Below are 26,985 nucleotides of genomic sequence, written 5' to 3'. Positions count from 1 at the left end.
AGGAGCGATTAGACAAACACACATGTTCACACAATCATTACAAAGCCACCCCACTGAAGTCCACATTCCTCCTCTGATTCCACCATGGATCCACATGATGTTCTGTTTATTCTGCTAGTGAGTGCATGCACAGTCCAAGGTAGGCTGCCAATTTTATTGTTCAGAAAACTGTAATAATTAAGTCACTCACATGTAGTTTACGACATCACTTGTTTGTTGTTGTGGTCACTATTTCTTGCAGTCGCTGTGGTGGATAACTCTTCCACTATCCTTGTTTGTATTTCCAACTGGTGTCACTCATGTTGCTTCAAATACAGCTTACACAAGATATTGTACCCTCAGTCAGTCAAGACCAGTGATTACCAACTTATGTCCCACAGCTTGTAAATATAAAATATCTTCTTCATTGGGAATGTGGCATGAGAGATCATCACAAAATGATCGAATTTCACTGAATTACTCTGAAAAGTATTCTTTAATGGTAAATAATGTATTTTTGTTCATCTATGCCGCTGATAAAATTCAATTCACTGGAACGAAGAAGACTGAAGAAGCCTGCGCATCCAGTTTTTGTTTAATTTAACGTGTATTGTTGCTTGACCAAGCCTATGAAACACTGCTCTCGACTGTGCTTGACACAATCGCATGTACAGAACTTTGAACACCAAAGTAGAGCCAACTCAGTGTTAAGAGCAACTAAAAAGTTCTTCAAACAAGGGTGCACCAACAACGTGAGCAAAAATTATTCCAAACAAAAATTATTTAGCAAAAGACTGAGGCAAGCTACATGAATCAAAACATACAATTACATAAATACAACAATAATTATTGTATGTACCTCAAGCCATCTAATAGAAGGTTACGACACAAGTCCGGAGAACTGAACAGAAAACAGATTACAAAAGCCTAATCAACACCAAAAAAGATTGTATTACAACTGAGGAAAAACAGAAATACAATACGTATAATACAAGTGTGATATGAAATGTTGAAGCAAAACAAGTGATGGAGCAGGCAAAGGCTCCAGCACTCCCCGCAACCCTTGTGAAGATAAGTGGCTCAGAAAATGGATGCATGGATGTTTTTCTCCAAAAATAAGATAAAAACAAAAGATCCAACTTTCTTCTCATAAGAGAAGAAAGGAAATTATGATTTTCTTGAATTAAAAAAATAATAAAAAAACTGGCAGTTTTAGTCAGAAGAAATGATTTTTCTTGAGTTGAAATACAACTTTCATGTCATTGATTTGACCTTTTTAAAACAGTCATTTACCACCTGAAGAATACCACCTGATCACATGAAAGAAATTCTTACGGAAGACTAACCCAGCTCTGAGTTTGACAGACTCAGGTCAAATAGTGGAGCACAGAGGCCAAAGCAAACATGGCGAAGCAGCATTTAGCTATAATGCTGCACACAAATGGAATAAGTTGCCAACAGAGTTGACGTAAACCCCAAGTGAGAATATTTTTTTTTAATCCACGTTAGAAATGTTTCCTTTTGCTCATGTTTTTAGACTATTTCCATTTTAACTGATATTTCCCGACTGAACACTGTTTTGATTGTACTTTTATCAGTTTTATTTTTGTCCTCTCTTTCAAATACTTATTTCTATGTTTTAAATGCTTTTAATCATACAAACCACAAGGAGTTGCCTTATGTATGAAATGTGCCATAGAAATAAATGTGCTTTGCTTTGCTTTTTTTCCATTTCTGGCTGCAACTTTTTTGTTGAAATAGATATTTTCCCTGAAATAGATTGCCTTTTTCAAAGAGATATGAAATGTTTTTTTTAAAATGTTTTATTTAGGTAAAATGATGTAATTTTTACATACAGTTTGCATGTACTGTACATGTGCATTGTATGCACACTATTTACTCTTTAATAATTTAAGTAGAGTTATTTTTTTCCTGCATTTAGGTACAGTGTTAATGTTGAAATGTACATTTTAGGATTAACATGAATTGTGGTTCCAGGTCAATTTATAACTTTATTTGGATGGCACCTTTGAAAATCGTTTTATAATGTGCTTTGTTGGCCAATAGCAAATGGTGTAAAATGACACTAAAACTTTTGAATGTATATATATTTTTTTGTTTCAAAGTTTCTTTTCAAGGGCCAGATGAGCTCAGACTGTTGAACATGTTGTTGAGTGGCTACAATTCACTGGAGAGGCCGGTCTTCAACGAGTCTCAGAAACTCATCGTTGGAGTTGGCATCACCCTCAGGCAGATCATGGATGTGGTGTGTATTATTATTATTAATATTATTATTAGAAAAGTAGGTTGTAAAAACAGAAAAGTACAGGAAATTTGATGATACTGTATATCAAATCTTAGCCCAGCACAATTAAACATACATCTTAAATGCTCAAAGTTAGAAGTAAACTCTCAAGGTAGTAGTTAATTAAAATTATATATATATTTTTTGTCTTAGGATGAAAAGAACCAGGTGGTGAAGACCAACATTTGGCTGCAAATGGTAAGGTTTCCAAGTCCCAACACTCGCAATAAAAGTGTAAACAAAATGAAATAAAAGGCTCTCATTATCGCCAACGAAGAATGTAAAAAGTCACTTGTGTTTTATTTCACAATAAATGTGTATGCAATTTGAAAAGCAGCCAGCCAGTCGCCTAAAGGCTTATTTACATATATGTTGGAAGTGACTTATCCTCTATGAATGCTCTATCTTTTGCATGTAGATTTAAATGAAGCAACCTGCATGTGCAAAAGACCACTATCATCATGCAGCATAAACACTGTGAAAAACAAACCTTTACTGAAGACTATTTTAATTTATTTGTTCATTGCAGCAGCTCAAAGCAGCAATGAAACCGTAGTACAAATGAAGCTCATTTAAAGCTATTCCATGTTTTACAAGATTGAAACATTACATGAGCCGTAAAAGCTTTAAAAATTAGCCTTGCATGTGGTTTCCACTAAGGGAAAATTTTCTGAACTTCTCTGACATGGGCTATGCTTTGCACACATTATCTCCAATTCTGCACCATTACATATATACATACATTGAAAGAATGCATATTACAGTTTCTTGCTCATTAAATCTATAGTTTTTCTGTAATTAGCTTAATATGAACCTATTAATGGTGAATGCAATATTTTGTCCAGTTACAAGAAACAGAGATGATTTGTGCTGGTTTTTCAGCAGCAATGTGACTGTGAATAGCTGTCAGTATATATGCCCTGGGATTGTAGTCAGCCTTTAATAACTCCAAGTCAACTAGGATATGTTTCAGTGCCTCTGCACCTCTGCACCTTGGACAGATCGATGGATCGATGAATTCAAGGTCTTGCTTAAATAAATAAGACTTCATTCAAACCCACACCCCAGTCTGTCTCGTGGCCGTCCAGGCCACCCAAAGCAAGGAGCTTGGCTGAGTTGTTCAGGAGGGTGGCTAGGACGCTAAGCACCAGGGTCCCTATGGGGCCACTCAGGTGATCGTCTGCAAGGAGGATCCCAATGGCAAAACAGGAACCAAAAAGGAGCAGGTGACAGCTGCAGACGAAGCACCATCAAGGCAGGAGCGAGAGGCGGCTGGGACTCAGCAAGTGCATCCTCAGCCTTCTGCCATTGAGGCTTGGTAGGAGTGGAGACAAGAGGGCAGAGTGCACAGGGACTCAGGAAAGGGAACTGGGAAACATGGGAAATATAGAACGAGTTGACTCACTAGCGGATTTTGCTTGGAATGGCTTGGGGGGAGTGCAGCGGGAGGCATAAAGCTGAGCTCTACTTGAACGCCTCCACAGGCCACCATGTGAGGGTTCCGGATAAATGGCCAAACATCTGCCCCAGAAAAGGTCTGAGGAAAAGGACTTGGGCTTAGGCACACGGGGTCAAGAGACGTCTAGAGGTGACATAAATTAACTAGCTAAAAATGGGGAGCGGAAAAAAAATCTTTATTTGAGTGAGATTTGGGAAGGCAGTCAAGGTCCTCCTCCAAATCAGAAACACAAGGTAAAATAATAAAACTGAATCTTATATTATCCATTTACTTCAACACTGTCTGTCACAATTGTTTTGTACTGTCGATCCATCCATTTTCTGTATCATTTATCATCACACGGGTAATGGGTTCGTTGGAATCTATCCGAACTATCTTTGGGGGTTAGCCACGGTACACCCTGAACTGGTCATCGGCCAATTGCAGTGTTGTGTATTGTGTTCAATATAAGAAGTGTTCTACAGTGGAGTTTCTATACTAGCATGAGAAATTCAGTCACAGTTTTCTAAAATGGAGTTCACCCTGTAAGGGAGGTTCCACCAGAGCTCAGAGTTGACCGCTTCTGAAAAAAAAACTTTGAGGATTCAGGTCCACAATCGCTTATCTGAATTACAGTACTTGAGTCAACACGTAGTATATTCATCCTGAGCCTGAACACTTACGACAATAAGGAGAGATCCTCATTGAAGTCCAGACATGCAGAACACCGTATTTTCCGCACTATAAAGCACACCGCATTATAAGGCACACCTTCAATGAATAGCCTATTTTCAAACTTTTTTCATATATCATTATAAGGCACATAAAATAGATGTTACAGTGTAGGATCGGGTTACGTTATACATCCATTAGATGGAGCTGCGCTATAGGCTCAATATTGATCCATATATTAGATGCACCGCATTTTAAGGTGCACTGTCAGCTTTTGAGAAGATTAAAGGCTCTTAGGTGCACCTTACAGTGCGGAAAATACGGTATATTCACCAAGGCAACACAGAATAAAAGGTGAAGGGACTTATATATGAAATTGGAGGCAAATATAGGTGTATGATAACTGTGAAATATAATCAGTAAAATAGTCAACAACACCACTGCAGGTGCAAATAAAAGAAAAGCAGCTTGGGGAAAAATTGATACCCAAGTGAATGCGGAAGTTGAAATGCACTATTATTTAACGCATTAATATAACGGTTAATCACAGTTTAACTTTGTGAACAGGCGTCGTATTGACTACTGTATTTTCATTTCAGCACGAGAAACACTCAGAAGCAGTTTAAATGTAACAGACAGACAAGGCCTCGTATGCTCAGCCATGTTTGGACCTCACTTAGATTTATTCATACCAACTGACGTTTGACAATTGATTAAACATTAATTAATTAATATTCAACTCATCTTTATTCTACACAATTGTACATATTTTAGTCATTGATTTATAGACCATAATGTAACCGTCTATAGAAATTAAATAGAGAAAAAGATTAACATTCAAATTCTATGTTACTGACATAAAGGAATATTCTTCCATGTTTGGAAAGCAAAATGACATCTGAAAAATCTGACAAATGACTTTTGTGCCCAAGTTTTATTTTACAATTTTAATGGACATATCAACCAGGTGATTCCAAGATGGAAAAAAAATATGTATCGATTGTATATATATTAAATTTAAGTATATTACATAGTGTTTATTATAATAATACAATAATTCCTTCTTTAGGAATATTATATTATTAATACATTCATTCATTCATTCATCTTCCTTACCACTTAACCTCACAATGGTCATGGTTGTGCTAGAGCCTATCCCAACTATCATCAGGCAAAAGGTGGGATACACCTGAACTTGTCCCCAGCCAGTCACAGGGCCAAACAATTCTCACTCGTGAATTTTGAGTCTTCAATCAACCATACAATGCATGTTTTGGGGATGTGAGAGGAAACCAAACTCCCTGGCAAAAACCCACACGGAGACAGGGGAGCATGCTGTCATGATCCTGGATTCCAGCCAGGGCTGGGCGTGGCCGTCTAATCGGAAGGGTCACACCTGCGCCTCATGACCTCCGATTAGACCCAGTACATATAGGACCCGGGGGACGACTGAGACTCTGCTAGATCGTTGCCTCTCATGCCTCGTTCCCGCACTACCGTACTCCTGACGTCTACCTCCCGTGTACCGACCAACGCCTGTCTCCCGACCTACCCCGTAAGCCTGCCGTTACTGATCTTGCTGCTTGTTTGGACTGACTCCCTGGTAACCGACATTGGAACGAATAAAGGCTTATTCCGCACTGCTTACCTCTCACCTGAGTCGTGCATTTGGGTCCACCCCCGAGTCTCGTCCGTGACAGAACGATCTAGCCAAGAACATGGACCCAGCCGACTCTGAAGCCATTCGCCGTGCGCTGCAAGTGCAGGGCAAAAGCCTGGGTGAGCAAGAGGCTGCTCTCCAGGGTATGACTCACCAGATCCAGGAGCTCTGCACGCAGCTGCAACTGTGGCTAGCCTCCCAAGCTAGCGCGGCCGCTCCTGTGCCTCCCCGTGCCACCATCACTCCGCTCTCTCGACCAGAGCGGTTCTCAGGCGACTCCGGTAACGTCAAGCCCTTCCTGGCGCAGTGCGATCTCCACTTTGAGCTGCAAGCTTCCGCTTTTCCCAGGGACCGCTCCTGGATCGCCTTCGTCATTTCCCACATGACAGGGAGGGCAGAGGCATGGGCCACCGCCGAGTGGAGCCGTAACTCGGAGACCTGCCGCTCATGGGCGAGCTTCGTCTGCGCGCTCACCCAGGTGTTCCAGTATGCGGCTCCGGAACGCCAGACGGCGTCGTCACTCATGACAATTCGCCAGGGGCGTCGCCGCGTGTCCGACTACGCCATCGAGTTCCGGATTCGGGCTGCCGAGAGCCGCTGGAATGAGGAAGCCCTCCATGACGCGTTTTACGAGGGACTGTCCCCACAGATCCGTGGTCACCTCGTGGCCATGGATCTTCCGCCTTCGCTTAACTCCCTCATCGCATTGGCCCTCAAGGTGGACCAGCGCCTCACCGTACAGAGACAGATGGAGGGCCTGAGGGAGGAGGAGAGGGAGAGTCGCAGTCCGGTTGTTTCCGCTTCCCGGCCACCCGTGTTGTCAGCTTCACCGGAAGCCATGCAAGTGGAGGGGCTTGGCAGCTCAGCGGAGGAGCGCTTACGTCGGCGACGAGAGGGACGCTGTTTTTACTGCGGGCGTTTGGGACACTTGATCGCCCGTTGCCCGACTCGACCAGGGCATTCTGACATCAGGATCGCTACTCCGGTGAGTGTGCGGTACACCGCGACGGGGTCAGGGAGGTCCCTTCTACACCTCACCTTGGGAACGGACTCCCGGTCATGCTCTGTGACGGCTTTCATAGATTCTGGGTCGGAAGCAAACCTGATAAATCCCCGCGTGGTCGAGGAGCTGGGGGCGGCAACCTTCCCCACGCAACGGTTTCGTCACGCCTATGCCGCCAACGGCAAGTTCCTTTGTCGGCTTACACATGGTACTCAGACGCTACGTATGAGCTTTCCGGACGCTCACTCGGAGCGAATTAGCTTTCATGTCTTCGACGCACGTAGTTGCGACATCATCTTGGGCAGTCCGTGGCTCAAACAACATAATCCGCACATAGATTGGACCACGGGTCAGATCAAGACTTGGGGTGAGGACTGTCTCAGTCGTTGTTTCGCTGTCCGGAGAGACAGGGGTATTCAAGTCGCGCCGGTTCGGCTAACAGAACCTGGTATCGCCCTGGACCTGACCGCAGTGCCCTCCTGCTATCATGACCTACGGGAGGTCTTCTCTGAATCTAAGGCAAAGTCTCTACCGTCACATCGGTCATACGACTGCGCGATTGAACTCCTGCCAGGCACCTTTCCTACCAGAGGGAAACTGTTCTCTTTAACAGGACCAGAGCATCAAGCCATGAGGGACTACATCGAGGACTCGCTGGCAGCCGGACTCATTCGCCCCTCATCTTCACCAGCCGGTGCGGGTTTTTTTTTTGTCAAGAAGAAGGACTCCACGCTGCGACCCTGCATCGACTACCGAGGACTGAACGACATCACAGTCAAGAACAGGTACCCTTTGCCGCTTATCTCTACAGCATTCGAACTCCTCCAGGGAGCCCGGATCTTCACCAAGCTCGACTTGCGCAGCGCTTACCATCTGGTGCGGATTCGGGAAGGGGATGAGTGGAAGACGGCGTTCAACACCCCCACAGGGCACTATGAGTATCTTGTGATGCCCTTTGGACTGACAAACGCTCCGGCCGTCTTTCAGAACTTCATTAACGACGTGCTCCGGGAGTTCCTGAACAGATCTGTCTTTGTTTACCTGGATGACATTCTCATCTTTTCAGCAGACCTAGCCTCTCACATTCAACAAGTCCGAGAGGTGCTCCGGCGTCTGCAGCAGCACCAATTATACGTGAATATGGATAAGTGTGAGTTCCATCAGGCATCCGTGTCCTTCCTGGGCTTCGTCCTGGCTGAGGGAGAGATACGGATGGATCCCGGGAAGGTCGACGCGGTGCTGCGGTGGCCTACCCCCACCAACAGGAGGGACGTGCAGAGGTTCTTGGGATTTGCCAATTTCTATAGGAAATTCATAAGGAACTTCAGTTCCGTGGCCGCTCCTCTGCATTCGCTCACTTCGCCAAATACCACCTTCAACTGGTCCGGGACCTGCCAGGAGGCCTTCGGCAGGCTCAAGGCAAGTTTCACTACTGCGCCCGTTCTCATCATTCCGGATCCCGATAACCAGTTTGTGGTGGAGGTGGATGCATCAAATTCAGGAATCGGAGCAGTCTTGTCGCAGAGGAGTCCCAGGGATGGAAGGATTCACCCGTGCGCGTTCCTGTCTAGAAAGTTGACCCCGGCAGAGAGGAATTACGATGTGGGAGATAAGGAACTGCTGGCGGTCAAGAGCGCGTTGGAGGTGTGGCGGCACTGGCTGGAGGGCTCGCAAGTACCGTTCGTTGTCTTCACGGACCATAAGAACCTTGAATACCTGAAGTCCGCGAAGAGGTTGAACGCCCGTCAGGCCAGGTGGGCTCTATTTTTCACACGCTTCCACTTTAAGGTGTTTTACCGCCCAGGCTCCAAAAACGGCAAGCCGGATGCACTCTCGCGGACCCACGAGGGAGGGCGCACTGATTCAGACGCCGCTACTATCCTGCTAGCGGGATGCTTCATGTCCGGGTTCACCTGGTCGATCGAGTCGCGGGTGAGGGAGGCCCTGGAAGAGACACCGCCACCCGCGGATTGTCCGTCGGGCCGTCTTTTCGTCATCCCATCTCTGCCGTCTGACGTCATCAACTGGGCCCATACCAACAAGACGGTCTGCCACCCGGGTATGGCAAAGACACGGTCAGCGGTCGAACAAAGGTTCTGGTGGCCTAACCTCAGCAAGGATGTAAGGGAGTTCGTCAACGCCTGCCAATAAAACTTCCCGCCTACGGCCCGTTGGTGAGTTGCAACCCCTGTCCATCCCCTTTCGTCCGTGGTCACACATCGCGATGGACTTCGTTACCGGCCTGCCGCCTTCACAAGGGAACACAGTGGTGCTGTCCATAGTGGACCGTTTCTCCAAGATGGTCCACTTCGTGCCGCTCCCGAAGATCCCGTCGGCCAAGCAGACAGCCCAGTTGGTATTAGACGAGGTCGTCCATTACCACGGTCTACCCCAGGACATCGTTTCGGACAGGGGTCCGCAATTCACGCCCGTTTCTGGAAGGAGTTCTGCAACCTCATCGGCGCTTCAGCAAGTCGGACATCGGGTCATCACCCAGAGTCTAATGGCCAGACTAAGAGGATTAACCAGGAATTAGAGACCGGTCTTCGATGTCTGGTATCCAGGGACCAGAGCATGTGGAGCCAGCACATCAAGTGGGTGGAGTATGCCCACAATTCCCTACCGTCCGCTTCAACAGGTATGGCTCCACTCCATGTCGTGCATGGGTATCCTCCGTCCCTGTTTCCTCCACTGGTCACAGAATCCACAGTTCCGTCGGCCCTGGCCGTAGTGCGACGCTGCAAACGGACCTGGGAAGCAGCTCGGAGGACACTGCTGCGCATGAGCAGCGCCTACAAGGCCGCAGCAGAACGCAAGAGGAGGGCCGCACCAGAGCTCAGAGTGGGACAGCGAGTGTGGCTCTCCACCAAAGATCTCCCGCTGCGGACGGAATCCCGCAAACTTGCTCCCAGGTTCATTGGCCCGTTCCCTGTTTCCAAGGTTATTAACCCGGTCGCCGTCTCGTTGAAACTGCCCAGGTCGATGAGGGTGCACCCTACGTTCCACGTCAGCAGACTTCGCCCGAATCGCACGTCGTCGCTGGCTCCTCCGCTCAAGTCCCCCCCGCCCCTCCGCATGGTCGACGGTGGGTTGGTGTACACCGTGCGCCGGTTGCTGTCTTCCCGCCGCAGAGGAAGGGGGGTCCAGTACCTGGTGGACTGGGAGGGATATGGCCCGGAGGAGCGCTCTTGGATCCCCTCCCGCTTCGTCGTGGACCGCTCCCTCATCAGGGACTTTCACGCGGCTCACCCTGATGCGCCTGGGCCCTCCAGAGCCGGCCGTTGAGGGGGGGGGTACTGTCATGATCCTGGATTCCAGCCAGGGCTGGGCGTGGCCGTCTAATCGGAAGGGTCACACCTGCGCCTCATGACCTCCGATTAGACCCAGTACATATAAGACCCGGGGGACGACTGAGACTCTGCTAGATCGTTGCCTCTCATGCCTCGTTCCCGCACTACCGTACTCCTGACGTCTACATCCCGTGTACCGACCAACGCCTGTTTCCCGACCTACCCCGTAAGCCTGCCGTTACTGATCTTGGTGCTTGTTTGGACTGACTCCTTGGTAACCGACATTGGAACGAATAAAGGCTTATTCCCCACTGCTTACCTCTCACCTGAGTCGTGCATTTGGGTCCACCCCCGAGTCTCGTCTGTGACACATGCAAATTCTACACAGGTGGGGCTGGGATTTGAATCCCAGTCCTCAGAACTGAGAGGCAGATGTGCTAACCAGTGGGTGTTGGGAAAATGATTTGTGTGGTTGCACTTCAGGACCAGAATTTGCCATGACCTGATTTGCCAAGCATGTCAAAACACACAAGGAATTTGTCTCTGGTAGTTGGAGGCGCTGTATGTAGTACGGCAACCGATAGCCATCTGATATTTTTAAGACATCAAACATAAGTTTGGAGAGTCAGAGCAATAAAACTTTACCGGTAGTAGTACTTGTCAAGGTGAAAGCCATCAGCAAAATTCACATTCATTATCTGTAAATTTGAATTGAATTATTTTGGGGGGAAGGTGGGGGTTGAGTGAAATTGACTGTTTTGTTCTTTGAAAACGGAGATTATTCTTTTAACTGATAAGTGGTTAATATTCTGCACAAATAAAACACAACGGGCAAAGGTTAAATCAAGGCGACCGGACTGTTTTTGTTTGTCCTCAACATGCACAGTCCACTTGCCTTGAATAAACCTTTGCAGATTACCATGACCAAGATACTGAGAGTCTACAAAGACAATAAAATATAAACCTGTTTTGAATTTGAAATAAACCAAATTTTATTTTCTAATTAGGAAGGGTTCCGTGCACACATGTGTGAACCTTGTGGGACTCAGTACCTCCAACAAGGTTAAGAACCACTGCTCTTAATGAATTGTCTGTCGGTCTTAATATGAATGTTCATTGCCTGTTTGTTTCTATGTGCGCTGCGATTGGCTGGCAACCAGTTCAGTGTGTACCCCGCCTTTCCCCTGAAGTTAGCTGGGATTGGCTCCAGCATGCCTGCAACCCTAGTGAGGAAAAGTGGAATGTGAATGGAAAATGGGAAAACACTTACAGTAGTACACATAACATGGTAACAGGTTTTGTGTGCCTATGGTGACGCTGAATCTCTCTTACCCATTTTTTATGGACCAGTTCATTTCGTGTTTCCCATATCTCAGGTTTAACTTGCTTTCTGAAACCCCCAATAGGCACACAGGCCCTCACAGGTTTGAATTCATCTTTGTGTTTCCATGAATATGTGAAATGTGGAAAAACATAATTCTGGTTTCCACAGTCCTGGAAAGACTATAAACTACAGTGGAACCAATCTGACTATAATGGGGTGGATACGTTACGCCTTCCTGCTGATCTCCTTTGGAGGCCAGATATTCTCCTATATAACAGGTACATCAGGATGTTGAATGTGTAACACTATGAAAAATTATGGCATAAATTAATAATACTCTCATGATTAGTAGTCGTAAAACTGTTGTCGTTCATATATGTCCCCAGGATGTGATGCATAATATACAGATTTGTCCTGAAATGTTTTCATCATCATATGAGATAACATCATGGGATTTAATAACATGACACTTTATATTATATGAGGTCACCATTCATTTATTTAACCTTTTTCTCTATCCAGGTACGGCAATTTATAATAGATTCTCATTTGCAATGCCGACTTGGTTGTAGACTGATAAAAAAAGGAGTTTAAAAAGTTTGTCAAACAGAAATTTGAACAAAAAAGGGAGAAAAATGCACCGAGGTTCCCACAACACATTGTTGGTCAAGCAATGTCATGTCTTGCCAAAATATTGCTATTATGTCTTTCACTGTCACTGTCAATTTAAGCTTGCTTAAGATTCAGGATCAAGCAGTTGTATTGGTTGGTGAGCTTGATCAATGATGGACAGGAAATACACATAATAATAAATAATAAATAAATAATTCTTAGAGCCCCATGGGAGAGCATAATCAAACAATTCTCATAAATAAGGGCATTGGTGAGTGATATATTTCGTCTCTGATTTTGTGACATTTTGTGTCATTTATGTTCCCAAGTTTACAATCCTCTATATTGTTGCTGTCCCCGTTTTTTTCCACCTTATATGAGTCTCCGCTTGGGTGAAGGGCAAAGTTTATAAAACAGTGGTGCGGCAGGCCATGATGTATGGATTAGAGACGGTGGCACTGAAGAGACAACAGGAACCAGAACTGGAGGTCGCAGAAATGAAGATGTTGAGGTTCTCGCTAAGCATGAGAAGGTTGGATAGGGTTAGAAATGAGCTCATTAGAGGGACAGCCCATGTTGGATATTTTGGAGACAAGGTTGAAGAGAGCAGACTTCGATGGTTTGGAAATGTCCAGAGGCAAGAGAGTGAGTATATTGGTAGAAAATTTCTGACGATGGAGCTGCCAGGTTAAAGAGTGAGAGGAAGACCAAAGAGAAGGTTGATGGATGTTGTGAAGGGAAGACATGAGGGCAGTGGGTGTTTGAGAGGAAGATGCACGAGATGGGCTGAGATGGAAAAAGATGACACACTGTGGCAACTCCTAATGGGACAAGCTGAAAGGAAAAGAAGAAGATATATCCCCAAGATATTAATAAATGAATATCTGAACCAACACTGACTTACCGCTTTCAATTTTATGTTATCCATGGAAGTTGGGAAAAAAGTAACGCCTATTAAGTCACAATAAATATTAGAAAGTACAGACTTTTTTAAATATAGAAGGAGTGGTAAAATTAGAATGTTGTCAGGAAAAGGAAACACAGTTAATTATTTACAGTCACAGGTATTTGTACTTTTTCACTCCCCACCACTCTAAAAGATTATTTTTAAAATTCTGCCAAGGTCTCTCCCTGGAGTCATCACCTTATTGTGGTGGAGGGATTGATGTGTCAACCTGATCCTTGGAGATAAGTTTTCTGGGGCTTTACGCCTCTGGTAGAGTCACACATGTAGGTGAGGGACAAGACAAAGCACACTCAAAGACCTCTTATGATGAGTAAAAATATTGGACTTAGTTTTCCCTCACCCGGATGCAGATCACTGTGGCCCCATCTGGAGGCAAGCACAGAGGGAGAGCATGACACCGAACTCCAGGTTACAACCCCTGGATCTATGATCATCAGTCAGGTACAGCCCGAAAACAGTACTTTGGCCCCACCTCCCATTGGTTCACGACATGTGGGAGCGGCAAAGGGGGTCAGGTGCAGTGTGAGCTGGGTGGCACCCAAAGTCAGGGACCATGCCACTCCAATCCCCAACTAAAGAGACTGGCTCTAGGGATGTGGAACATCACCGGTCTGGCAGGGAAAGACCCTGACCTGGAATGGAAGGTTGATAAATTCCGACTGGACATAGTTGAGCTTGCTTTGATGGACATCTTGTGCTCCAATACTAGTTTTCTTGAGAGGTTTCGGCCTCTTTGCACTCTGTAGTTTCCCATGGTAAGAGGTACCGAGCAAGTGTGGGATATAGTGATTGCCACATGTCTTGGTCCCTGTATGTTGGGGTTTACTTCGGTGCATGAGAGGGTAGCCTCTCTCAGAACTTGGTACCAGGACACTTTGAGCTGCAGTTTGATGATCGACTTTGTGGTCATGTTGTCAGACTTCTAGCTGCATGTGTTGGAGACTCGGGAGAAGGGAGGTGCAGGGCTGTCTACCAATCAGTATCTGATGGTTTATTTGGTCCAGTGGAGCAACCTTGCAGAACCAAACTGTGATAATTTGCTGGGAAGATCTGTCAACATCTGTCAAACCCTACCAGGTGGAGTTTTAACTCACACCTCTGACAGAACTTTGCCATGTCTCAGGTTAGGCAGGGCACTTTGAGTCCAAGTGGACCATATTCCACATCTCCATTGTCAAGACAGCCGAAGCTCAGAAGTGTCCTGGAGGCCGCCCAGAGGTTTGCCTAACCAGTCTACATATTTTTTGTCGACTTCCAATTTTAATATTTCTTGAACTATAGGCTGTTTATCATTTTAATTTTATTTTCTTTTTTTAATTTTTTTTTTCATTTTTATAGATTTTTTTCCCCATTTAAATGTTTAATCTCTTTGTATTCGAACATTTTTAATCATGTAAAGCACACTGAGGTACCTTGTGTATGAAATGCGCTATTTAAATACATTTGCTTGGCTTTTGCTTTGCTTCGGAGAAGACATTCGACCATGTCCTTCAGGGTGTACTATGGAGGATGCCCTGGAATTTGGGTACTGGACCGACTACTAGGTGGTCTTTGATCCCTCTATGACCGGCATCAGACTTTGCTCACTTTGCCAGGAATAAGTCAAACACGTTTCCATTGAGAGCTTTGTCAGTGATTCCGTTCATTACCTTTACATTCACAATTTCTTGGCACAGCCAATGTATTGAAGGGGTCCAGTATGGTGGCCTCAGTATTTCATCTCTGCATTTACTAGATGATGTGGTTGTGAAGGCTTCATCAAGTTGTGATTTTCAACTCTCACAGCAAGGGTTCTTAACTGCTGAGTTTAAAATCAGAAACTCCAAATCTTAGAACATTGTTCCGAGTTGAAAAAGGTTGGAGTGCCCTCTCCAGGTTGGGGAAGAGATCCTGCCCCAAGTTGATGAGTTCCAGCATTTTGAGGTCTTTTGAATGGAACGAGAGGTCAACAGCCGGAGTGGTGCAGCGTCTGTCATGGTGAAAAAAAGAGCTGAGCCAGAAGGCAGAGCTCTCTATTTACCGTTCGATTTATGTTCCTATCTTCACCGATGATCATGGCCTGTGGGCGGAGGATTCTACTGACCGAAACGAGTTCCCTCTGCAGGGTGTCCGGGCACTTCCCGAGAGATAGGATGAAAGGCTCAGTCATCTAGGTGCCATTGTCCTTCCAGTCCAGCCCTGGCTGTGCAGGTGCCCGCGAGGCCGCACTGATTGGGAGGCGCACACCTGCGCCTCATGCTGGCTGATTGGTCCCGGTTTATATATGACCCTGGGGATGACTGGTCCTTCGCCAGATCATTTCAACTCATGCCCCGTTCCTGTACTCCGGTATCTCTGATTGTGAACCCGTGTTTACCCTCCTCCACCTGTTCTCTGACCGACCCCGTAAGCCTGACTCCTTTGACACTCCTGCCTTCTTTGATTTGGTTGGGATCGCCCCCCAGACGCAACCCTGGTGAGGTATTCCGGGCACGTCATACCAGACAAAGGCCTCCGGGATGATCCAGGACACCGTGGAAAAACTGTTTCCCGGCTAGCATTGGAATGCTTCGAGATCTCTTCGGAAGAGATGGATGAAGTTGCTGGGGTGAGGACTTCCTCTGGTGAGAGTTACTGGGAAAGTCTGGGCTTCTCTGCTTAAATGGTCCCCCTACTACCTGACCTTCGATAAGCGGAAGAAGATGGATGGATGGATGGATGCATGCATGCAGCATGCTGCCAAGGTGCACTCTAGTTTCATTTAATATGAGGGTGTCAATATGTTACATCATGATATTAATATGGGCAGCACGGTGGATCAACTGGAAAGTGTTGTCTCACAGTTCTCAGGTCCCGGGTTCGATCCCGGAAACGCCTCTGTGGAGTTTGCATGTTGTCATGGTCGTGGCTCGGTCTTTCAACTTGACAAGGACCCGAAGCACGCAGCCAGGAAAACCAAGGAATGGCACTGTAAAAAGCATATCAAGGTTCTGGCATGTCCTAGCCAGTCTCCAGACCTAAACTCAATAGAAAATCTTTGGAGGGAGCTGAAACTCGGTGTTTCTCAGCGACAGCCCAGAAACCTGTCTTATCTAGAGAAGATCTTTGTGGAGGAGTGGACCAGAATCCGTCCTACAGTGTGTGCAAACCTGGTAAGCAACTACAGGAAATGTTTGACCTCTGTAATTGCAAACAAAGGCTACTGTACCAAATATTAACATTGGTTTTCTCAGGTGTTCAAATACTTATTTGCAGCTGTACTACACAAATAAATCATGAGAAAAATCATACATTGTGATTTCTGGATTTTTCTGTTTAGTTTATCTCTCCCACTGTGCACATGCACCTACGATGAAAATTCCAGACCCCTACATGATTTCTAAGTGGGAGAACTTGCAATATATCAGGGTGTTCAAATACTTATTTTCTTCACTGTATGTTGTATGCTCACTCACTGTTGCTCACAATTATTGTGTGCATGATAACATTTGATCAGTTTTACAGGACCAGGAAAAAAATATGTTGTGACTCAACTTTTGACAAGAAGAACTGAGATTATTCTATTTTATCCACAGTGCAGATGAAAGTTTTGATCCTACTTTCCATACCAAAATTGTGGTTACGTCCTCAGGCAACTGTTTGTTTGTCCCACCAGGTGAGCAGAATTTCTGTCCACCCTCACATCAGCACGTAAGCCTTATTCGAATCATTTGCTTTTTCTCACTGAATCTTCTGTCTGAAACATCAGATATGTGTGTAATACGTGCATATCATCTATTTACTGTGTGTGCATGTATAAGACAGAAGTTGTAGTCTGTGATGACAGTATTGCCAACACTTATAGACTCTTGAGCTCTTCTTCCTTCTCCAGGAAAAAAAATCCCTGTCCTGTGCTGTCCTTCTGTCAGCACAGCATTTGAATTTACCAGCACAAATACTGTAGTTTTGTCATTGTATTCCTTTTGCATTGATCGGCTTTGCCAGAAGCAAAAAGCTTCTCAACTCTCTCCGCATGAACCTTCACTGTCCCAATAGTAATTACTGTATCTCCCCACATTCTCATGTCGTCATAGATTTCAAAGTTATTGCACTTGTATGCAAATACTAAGTCATTCAGAGTTCAATTTGTTCAGTTTCATTGCATGAAGTGCTAAATAAACCTAATAATTAACAAGGAAAGGGGCCTTGTTTCCTGCCACATTTTTAGACTTTTCCTGACTACGGATTAGAGTTTGGATGTTTACTGTTTAATCTCAGTTTACTATTATTACTGTTATTATTTGTATTCATAAATACATGAACTCCTGATGTTCTCAGAGTATACACTATCTCTTGCTGCTTTTTTGGTGTCTCATTTCAGATGTCTCCCTTTAAAACATAGGTGTCAAACTCAAGGCCCAGTGGCCAGATCTGCCATGCCACTTGAATTTATGTGGCCTGTGAAGGCAAATCATCTATGTCAACTTCCATAATTCTAGTGAAAATCTGTACCAAAATTTTCACTCTCTCACAAATGATAACAAGATTAACAAGCATTTTTGTGTTACCAAACATGAACAATCGCTGAAAAGTGGATGACCCTTGAGTTCTGATTCTAAAACTACTTCATGAGTTCGTGTGTAAATACGATAAAAGGATTAAGATTTTTTTATAGTTTCACATTTATAACGGCTCTCTAAGGAAAAATGTAACTACAATGTGACCCATGACAAAAATGAGTTTGACAGTGTTGCTTTGAAGGGTATGTTCTCTCATTGATACCGGTATAGGCCTCTCCCTCTGTAATCCCACTTGGGTTTTCCACATTTGTTTTCCTGTTAGGAATCTTTAAGAGCACCTGTGATATCGATCTCCGCTGGTTCCCCTTTGACATCCAGAAATGTGACATCAAATTTGGCTCCTGGACATATGGCGGATGGTCTTTGGACTTATCACTGATAGATGCAGATATCAGTGAATACGTTACCAATCGAGAGTGGGACCTTATTGGTAAGAATACTTTGAAATTGTACATGACAAAAAGATTCTAATTCAAGAAAGAATAATGTGGGAAAGGGTGACAAAGACACTGAAGGCAGATTAGATACTACTTTCGGGAGATGTAGAAATAATGAGTTGTGCTTATATCATATTATTTTGCAATCATGATGAGTATTCAACCCTATCGCGAAAAACAAACAAATAAGACCAATTAAAGAAGACCTGATTAAAGTAAGGGAGCACTAGACAGTGAGCAACAACCATGATGATGAACATATCACAACAATAACCAAACTGTCGACATAAAAATACCTTGGTAAAGGTATTTTGGATTGTTTTGATTTACAAATGTTTGTATACCACTCATACAATTAAAAGTATATACATAATATAAAGTCCAACTAAAGGCTTTTACAGCATCTCATAGAGTGTAATGTAACGGTAATGGGTAAAAATATTTGATTATAACTGTAGTATGTGCTATTGTGATATTACAGGTAATTTATCAAATACTGCAAATTGGTGAAAAATAATTAACTCAGATTGAACTTGATGCATGCTGTGTGTGTGTCTGTGTGTGTCTATTGAGTGGGGTAACTGACAGACGTTTTTTTGAGTGGTAAAAGGATTCCATGTCTTTCAAACTACCCATTCTGGGCCATCTGCCACAGATTGAGAGGAGCTGGACCCAAGGCCAGGGGAGGAAGATCTAAAATTTTGAACAGTTTATTTAGGAAAGTATATGGAGGTCATCCAGGATGTGTAGTCAGGTGGGGGCGTGGACACGTGGCAGTCAGTAGACAGAACAGGTAGCTGGCAGGGAATGACATGGGTCAGGAACACAGGGAAGCACGGAGAATGAAGAGATACAAGAGTTATCAAGAGAACATGGAGTAATGTGGCTTAATTGCTGAGGGTGTGCCGTGGTACTACTGGGAGAGGCTGGAATACTTTGGCATTGATCTCTGGAAACAGGCAGGTTTAAAGGTTAGTGTTAAAGAGGGCTAATTGTAAACAGGTGCTGGAAAAGAGAGGGGAGGGAAGCGAGACAAAAAGATTCAGAATTGGAATCAGAATCAGCTTTAATGGCCAAGTGTGTAAAAACACACAAGGAATTTTTCTGCGGCAGTCGGCCCTGCCCTAGTACAACATTCAGAACAAAGAACAAGGAACAACACAGTCACAAGAAAAAAGAATAAAAGACACTATAGAAATCCTCCCGGAGAATAGGATCGAGGATGAGCTTCCAAGAAATCCAAGAACGCTCCTCTGGCCTGTACTCCGCACAGTCGACAAGGAAGTAGAACCCCCTCCCTCAAGGCCTCACGTCAAGGTTGTGCGACACAGTGAATGCCAAACGGTTGTCAATAATTCTTGGAGGGGTTTCAGCTGGAGGGCTCAGGCCACAGGTGGAGATGGGCTTGAGCAATTAGATGTGGAAGGACTGGTGGAATGTATTGTGAGGTTCTTCTGGGAACATCTGGAAAAGTTCCCTGTCAGAGAAAGTTGAACTCCCACCTCTAGCAGAACTTCAACCAAGGTGAGGAAAACTCAGTCTGAGTGTTGAGGCAGTTGACCAGATGTGTGTCCATCAGGTGGTTGGGGCCTGTCATAGTGGCAATCAATGGACATGCTGGTTGACACAGGCTGCAATGGATGCCATCAAGATAAAAACGGGATCTTATCAAAACCAGATTCACTACCATTACTCACTGGTGTGGTTTGTAGCGAAGTGTGAAGAGGTGGGGAATAATCTTCTTATCTGACGCCATGCACCTCAGTCGGTAATGCATATATTGCCTCTGCCAGTCTAGATTGAGATGCTGCCCTAAAGGTTTAAGTATGTTCACGAGTGATGTAAGAGTGGATTGTGAGATCAGCGGGTGGATAGAGAAGAGGTAAGTGGTAAGAAAAGGACTGCAAATACAAACAGCCGAATGAGTGTCCTGTCCGGGCTCTCCCATAGAGATTTGGTGAGAGTGTTAAGCTTGCTCATTTGGGAGGGGCTCAGAGTTGAGCCACTGCTTCTCCACATCAAGGGGAGCCAGATGAGGTGGCCCAGGCATCTTGTTAGGATGGCTCATAGATGCTTGCCTACCCACCCTTGAAGACTTGCACGCCAATCGAACGAGGACCAGGGCGGCAAGATGCTATCAGACCCTTCACATCCTGGCCACCAGCTCTTCCAGCTCCTTCCGTCGAATAGGCGCAACAGTCGCACTCACAATCACACATAGGGGCAATTTAGAGTGTCCAATTAACATTGCATGTTTTTTGGGGTGTGGGAGGGAAACTGAAGTGCCCGCAGAAAATCCACGCAGCCATGGGGAGAACATGCAAACTCCTCACAGGCAAGGCCACATTTGAACCCTGATCCTGAGACCTATGAGGCCAACGCTCTACAGCTGCACCACCATCCCATCCCAATCAGTATTATTATTAGTAATATACTGTATACTGTAGACTATTCCACAATTGGTCACTTTAAACTCCTCCCTTTTCAAAATCGTCATTGCACTGGTCTGTAATGGTCAACCCCGATAGAGTAAGGGCACACTGTATAAGCTTAACATAATTCACGCACTCAACCCAATCAAAATTCTATAAGATGCTGCATCTTTGCACAATTGTGACTTTTATAAGGAATAGCTTCCTATTCATTGAATGTCTTTTGTTATTTGTTCTTGTTAGTTTGTTTGTTCTTTTTGTCGTCAATACTCAACATGAATATCGTAGTAGGGTGGCACCGACTGCCAGAAACACATTCCTTGTGTGTTGTTACATACTTGGCCGTTAAATCTAATTCTGATTCTGATACCCTGTGAGGTTTTCCAGCCATGGCTACTGTGGCGACAACTTGAGTGGCCATCCTTAATAAATGCAGAATAAGCTGTTGATAACCACTGGGAACTTAAATGTTCCTGTTAACCTCATATATCTATCCCCATCCTGATCATTCATGTGTCCGCCCCCCCCCTTAACCCCTTAGTTAGCCAGTCTGCCAAATTTGCAAATACAAGCAGCAAGCCTTGTAGTTGCACGATAATCAAGAAATGCCAGTTTTACGTTCTGTCGCAGATCTGCTGCCTATGAAAAAAGAGTCCTCTCTCTCTCAGGTGGCATGTGATCCCCAGAAGAGCTGGGCTAAATGGCTTGGGAGAAGTTTCCAGGACCCCAAATAACCAGAAAAAGATGGCTGGATGGATGAATGGATTCTGTAAAATAATTATTGTCACAAAAAGTCTTACTACATTTGACAGTTGTGTTTTGTTTTGTTTTTTTGTCACAGTTGTTTCAGGAAAGAAGTCTTACACCACTTATGAATGCTGTCCAGAGCCCTATGTCGATGTCACATACACCATCGTGATGCGTCGACGGACTCTCTTCTATGCAGTCAATCTACTCATCCCCTGTTTCCTGATCTCACTTCTGGCCTTGCTTGTCTTCTTGCTGCCTGCTGACTCAGGGGAGAAGATCTCACTTGGTAGTAGAGCAACACACTTTCATTTAATTCAAATTTCCTGTTCCTAAAAATCTTGGTTCCTCTGCAATTTCAAATTGCATTTATCTGACCCTGAGAAAATGTTGTTCCAATTCTCATATATAGTGTAGTAATCTATACTGTCCTTTTAGGATGTTTGAGTTCATGGTATAGTTTCACTTGATTGGTTTGATCAGTTCTGAAATAAGCAAGAAATGGTTTTAAGTAGATAATATGGTCCATCACAACCATATTTGACCTATTTCTCAAATGTATTTTTTTGTCGAAACAATGCTTTTACATAAGTAAATCCTTCAATAGACGTTACAACCATGTAAGTTGTGAAATGTCGATACTTCTATGCATTTTTTGTCAACTTGACCATGAAGTGATTTCATCTGGAAATTTCCAATACCAGGGCCAAAGAAACCTAAACATATCTCTCATACATGTTTGACTGATGCGTAATGTTTTGCAAGGTCAACCATTTCACCGCAGTTCCATCTGTGAAAACAGTTGATGCTGCCTTTCTTGTTCCCAATACAAGTTGACTTCATTGTGAAACGTGAATTGAATTTTGTTTTCCCTTATCATTATTTGGCTCCAGACCCAGTTTTAATAGGTTATTATTTAACATGCTCTATGTGCCTACATTGTATAGCATTTCATGGATATTGGTCGTGATTTTTGGGGACAATTGTGTTAAGACAAAAACACCTCCTCAACTGACTCAACCTGCCCTTCTGAACTCAGTAGACGATGAAAAAGACTAAAAAAACGAACTGTTTTTGAAAAATCAGTTACTTTAAAAAAAAAAAAAAAGCTTTACTGTGTTTCATGTTTGTATGTAAGATGCAAAGAAATTGCAGTTTTGGTTTTCAATTGCTAATTGACTTTTGGTATTTTCAGGAATCACAGTCATGCTTTCCTTAATAGTCTTCATGCTGTTAGTTACAGAGATAATGCCATCCACCTCAGACTCTGTACCAATAATAGGTAAGTGGGGGGATTTTTTTAAGCTTGTCTGTCAGGGTTTCAATTAACTTAAGCAGCCATGCAAGATTTTCAAGAAGACCTGAGCAGAAATATATTTGCTTTGCTCTGAATCACATTAATTTCAGATTGAAGGAAAACTTTAGGTCACTCCTTCAACTCTGCACTTGATTTTTCTGGAGAACTTAGTTTCTGTATTTAATCGCGTAGCACAGCTGTCTGTTCTGTACTTGTGTGTTCTATCATGCATCTGTTTAATGTGGAGAGCTATTTTAGCTGCACTACATAGTTAGTTAGTTAGTTAGTTAGTTAGTTAGTTAGTTTCTGTAATATGTAGTTGTTTTTTTTTTATGGGAGCATTTTTTATGGGCTGACTGCTCCACCCCAGCACCTGGTATTCCCAGGCAATCTCCAAATCAAGTAGGAACCAGGACTGATGCTCCTTACCTTCGAAGATTGGACAAGAGCTGGCAACTGTTAAGAACTGAGCTGGGAGCTTGACATTTAGATCAGCATTGTATCCCGTATGAGTTACATCCTGATACAAACAAGGATTTTAAATGAGAAAATGAAGCACAATTTGTTTGTGTCCTAAATCATTTGGCATATACTCCGGCTACCAACATAACGGATACACCTACAGTATATGATGGGTGAAGGAATAGAAAAGTTGGTTACTTACTCTCATTATCTTTCTTACTTATCTCTTCATCTTTCTAGTGCAGTACTTTATCATCACGTTGGTCATTGTTGCCCACTCTGTGTTTGCCACGGTTGTGAGTTTACAATTTTACCACCATGACCCAAATGGAGCCGAGATGCCAAAGTGGGTGAGTGTCCATTTCATGGTATTGTATATCATAAACTCATCGACACATCATTTAGTTTTGCGCAGTTAAACCTTTGAATTTTATTGTTACTTCTTGTTGACTCAAATTCCAACACTGTAACTCTAATAGGTACGAGTAAGTCCTCAAAAAAAGAATACATTGAAATGATAAACTCCTGATGACTGAGGGGCGCACGCCCTAGAGGGGTTGCAGCATCATGATGGTGCACAGGCAACCCAACCCTATTTTTAAATTGCCAGCATTAGAACCAATGTTCCCTCTATTTTTTATGTCTTTTTATGTGGTCAGGCCAGTGTTATCCATTGAAATAACACAGGTTTGGCAAATACAAAGCACTCGTCTCATCTGTTTTAATTTCTATAGGGGTTTTCAGAGCTATTTTGACTTTGTGTGGTTGTTGCTGTATACTCTGGCTGTGCTCTGGCCTAAACAGAATTATTACAACAGCAATCTCACCCATGGAGTACAAAATAGCACGGATGTATCCTTTGCTGGGGACAAATCATTAAGTAATATTCCAGCTGACTTGCCTGATCTGTTTCCAGATCTCGGCTGTTATGACGATGCATAAACCAACCATTTTTCCTCTGAGTGTATTGTAAAGTAGTTGAAAATCTAGCAAAGTGTCTATTTTGGGTGATAGGAAACTATTCCTTATAAGAGTCACAGTTGTACAAAGATGTAGTCTTGTGTCATTTAGACCAGTTACAGTGCGTCAACCCCTAACATTATGCTAAGCTTATACAGTGTGCCCACTGCAATGACAATTGTACAAAGAGTGCAATTTAAAGTGACAAATCGTGTATCTTCGTAACATATCTGAGACAAATGAAATTAAATGAAGTTCATGTTGAAAAATAAAGGCTGTATTGATTATAAAACTACACACTATATTCAAACCACACTTTCTTCACAAAGCCCCATCAAAAAAATGGATGGTTTTTACTCTGCAAGTCTCATCATGTACAGCAACACAGAATTGTTTACGTTGTCCCGTTCATTCATGTGTTTAAGTCTTGAAGGAGCTCATGTCATTCACAAGCGGTTTCTTGCTACATGTCAGTGTGTCAAATGTGGACTCTGGGTTTTCATGGATGTTCTTCATATAGACTTACTGTCACTTCACGTAAGATATTCCTGAAGCTGATTAATCATATTTTCTGATACTTGTAGTTGTCCAGATCCTTTTGCCCTCAAGGACATCCTTGCTCTTTGATTGTGTTTTGCCATGTCTAAAACTGCTTTCCAGTGGGTGTACAATACAGTGTATTTTTGAAAATTCATTATTATTTATTATTTTATTTAAAAGTACTCGGCACACTTGCGTTTGACTATGTTTGAGCATATTCAAGTTCAAACACAAATTTTATTTTTCTTGATTGTGAAAGTCATTCTTCATCCTGGGGGAAAAAAAGCAAAATCCGGTTTCCCCCCGTATCCCAAAAACATATATGGTAGGTTAATTGAATAACCTAAATTGGCCATAGGTGTGAATGGTTGTATGTTTTTATGTGCCCTGCAATTGACTGACAATTCGTTCAGGATGTACCATGCCGAAGATAGCTGGGATAAGCTCTAGCACTGAGGATAAGAACCCGGCTCAGAAAATGGATGGACGGAAGTCTGACAACTTCAGAAAAGAAAGGCCTGGGGTAGCTCTCCTTCTCACATTTGGGTTACAGAATTAGCTGTCGAGTGATTTGATGGTATCCTGCACTGGATCATTTCGTGTTACAGCATTTGCTAATGAACCTCAGTGAATGTGAACTTTTGTTAATGAGTCATTTTTCTCTCTTTATTGTTTGATCCCAAAGATTCGTGTGGTCCTCTTTGATTGGTGTGCCTGGTTTCTGTGGATGAAGCATCCAGGTGAAGACAAAACACAGGGCAGTCCGGCCAGCATGGACCTCAAAGGGAGAATGGAAAGCATTCACCCGTCCCCATCTGATTCTGGGCTGGTTGGAACTGGTGAGGGTGAAGTTCTCCTCACCAAAGGCACCGTTGAAGCAGAGCTTGCTAATATCCTAGATGAAGTCCGGTATATCACCAAACATTTCCATGACCAGCACCAGGAAGAGAGCACACGCAATGATTGGAAATTTGCTGCTGCTGTAATTGACCGACTCTGTTTTGTTATCTTTTCATTACTCATTATCCTGTGCATCTTTGGGATTCTCCTGTCAGCACCAAACATTACCGAGGTTGTTTCCAAAGATGTGGCCTCTTGAGAAATTTGTCTGAACATGAATCTCACAGTGTAAGCAAACATTTCCATCATGTATCTCAGAATTTTGTTCAAGCATGCGGCAATCTAGAAACAATATAGGCTGGTATATATATGAGACTCCTGTGTGCCTGAATACTGTGCGTAACCATTATACTGCAGCGGTATGGTAAGCATTTACATGTATACCTTTTTACTTAATCACCCTTTGCTTTTTATCATACAATTTGGCTCATTAGTAACCCATTTCAGTTGTATCCTCTTTTTTTAATGAATATGTATGATCCTTTGTCTACAACCCCACTTGCAATGATGTTGGGATGCTGTGTTCAACATAAATAAAAACAGAATACAATGCCGTTATGATCCTATATTTAATTGAATACACAATAAAGACATTTAGCATTCGAACTGATCAATTTGTTTTTATTCAAATAAGTAATAACTTTTAATTTTACCACTACAACATGTTACAAAAAACAGCTGGCAAAAGAGACTGAGAAGGTTGTGGAATGCTCATCAAACACCTGTTTTGAACATCCCACAGGTGAGGAGGCTAAGTCGTATACAGGTACATAGCGTGGTTAAAAAAAAAGATACATTTTGACATGATAGTCGATGTCTTATGTTACACATTTATATATATTACAGTAATGTGCGCCCCCAACCTGAGCTCTCTGAGCTCCTCGGGGAGCTTGCAATTTACGATCGTTAGCATAGCATCTTTGTTGCTCCTGCACCAAAGATTAGAAACGACTGCCCGTGAGTTTGTTTTAACTTAAACTAAGACAAAAAAAAGTCGACTACAACGGCTAGTTGTGCATCTACTTTTAAAAGAAATGTGTCATCACTCGTCCCGATGACACATTTTGCCAACCCGGAAGTAGCGCAGCAGTCCGAAACAAAGATAACTCACCTCACTGGCTTCAGGTGGGTATCAAAACAACATGAGCTCAAACTACGTAATATGAGCGTCATGGGCCCATTAAAAAAAAAAAAAAAAAAACGGGAGAGCCCCATTATGGTCGTTTCTACGTAGTTTGAGCTCACATTGTTTTGATAGCCACCTGGCGCCACAGGAAAGCTGCTAGAGATTGTAGCTGAATGGAGGCCGAGAGGCTTCGCTGCGGAATTAAAACTCTTCAGATTCCAAAAAGGTTTCCTCACAAACTCCATGGATGACACAGAGGATGGCATGCTGTGGGAGCAAAATAGGATCACAGTTCT

General features: G+C 43.5%; 1 protein-coding gene across 1 annotated transcript; it reads left to right on the top strand.

Annotated features, from left to right (window-relative positions):
* LOC133497790 (neuronal acetylcholine receptor subunit alpha-7-like) lies at positions 1-26,111 on the top strand. Its single transcript, XM_061813962.1, has 10 exons — positions 1-139; positions 2,106-2,245; positions 2,438-2,482; positions 11,840-11,949; positions 16,805-16,884; positions 18,051-18,218; positions 21,499-21,693; positions 22,600-22,686; positions 23,404-23,513; positions 25,349-26,111. The coding sequence occupies exons 1-10, from the start codon at positions 85-87 to the stop codon at positions 25,760-25,762; spliced, it is 1,404 nt and encodes a 467-aa protein (XP_061669946.1). The 5' UTR covers positions 1-84; the 3' UTR covers positions 25,763-26,111.
* Positions 26,112-26,985: the final 874 nt, after the last annotated feature.

Source organism: Syngnathoides biaculeatus, chromosome 3 (genome assembly GCF_019802595.1).
Source record: "Syngnathoides biaculeatus isolate LvHL_M chromosome 3, ASM1980259v1, whole genome shotgun sequence".
NCBI classification, from domain to species: domain Eukaryota; kingdom Metazoa; phylum Chordata; class Actinopteri; order Syngnathiformes; family Syngnathidae; genus Syngnathoides; species Syngnathoides biaculeatus.
Note: the sequence above shows the minus strand (reverse complement) of the source record. Positions and strands in the feature narration are given on the sequence as shown.

What these genes read in the sequence shown, in the direction of transcription:
- LOC133497790 (XM_061813962.1), top strand. Translation starts at nt 85, where the DNA reads ATGGATCCACATGATGTTCTGTTTATTCTGCTAGTGAGTGCATGCACA. An exon ending in GAGTGCATGCACAGTCCAAG is followed by an intron (nt 140 to 2,105) that starts GTAGGCTGCCAA and finishes TTTGTTTCAAAG; the next exon opens with TTTCTTTTCAAGGGCCAGAT. An exon ending in AGGGGAGAAGATCTCACTTG is followed by an intron (nt 21,694 to 22,599) that starts GTAGTAGAGCAA and finishes TGGTATTTTCAG; the next exon opens with GAATCACAGTCATGCTTTCC.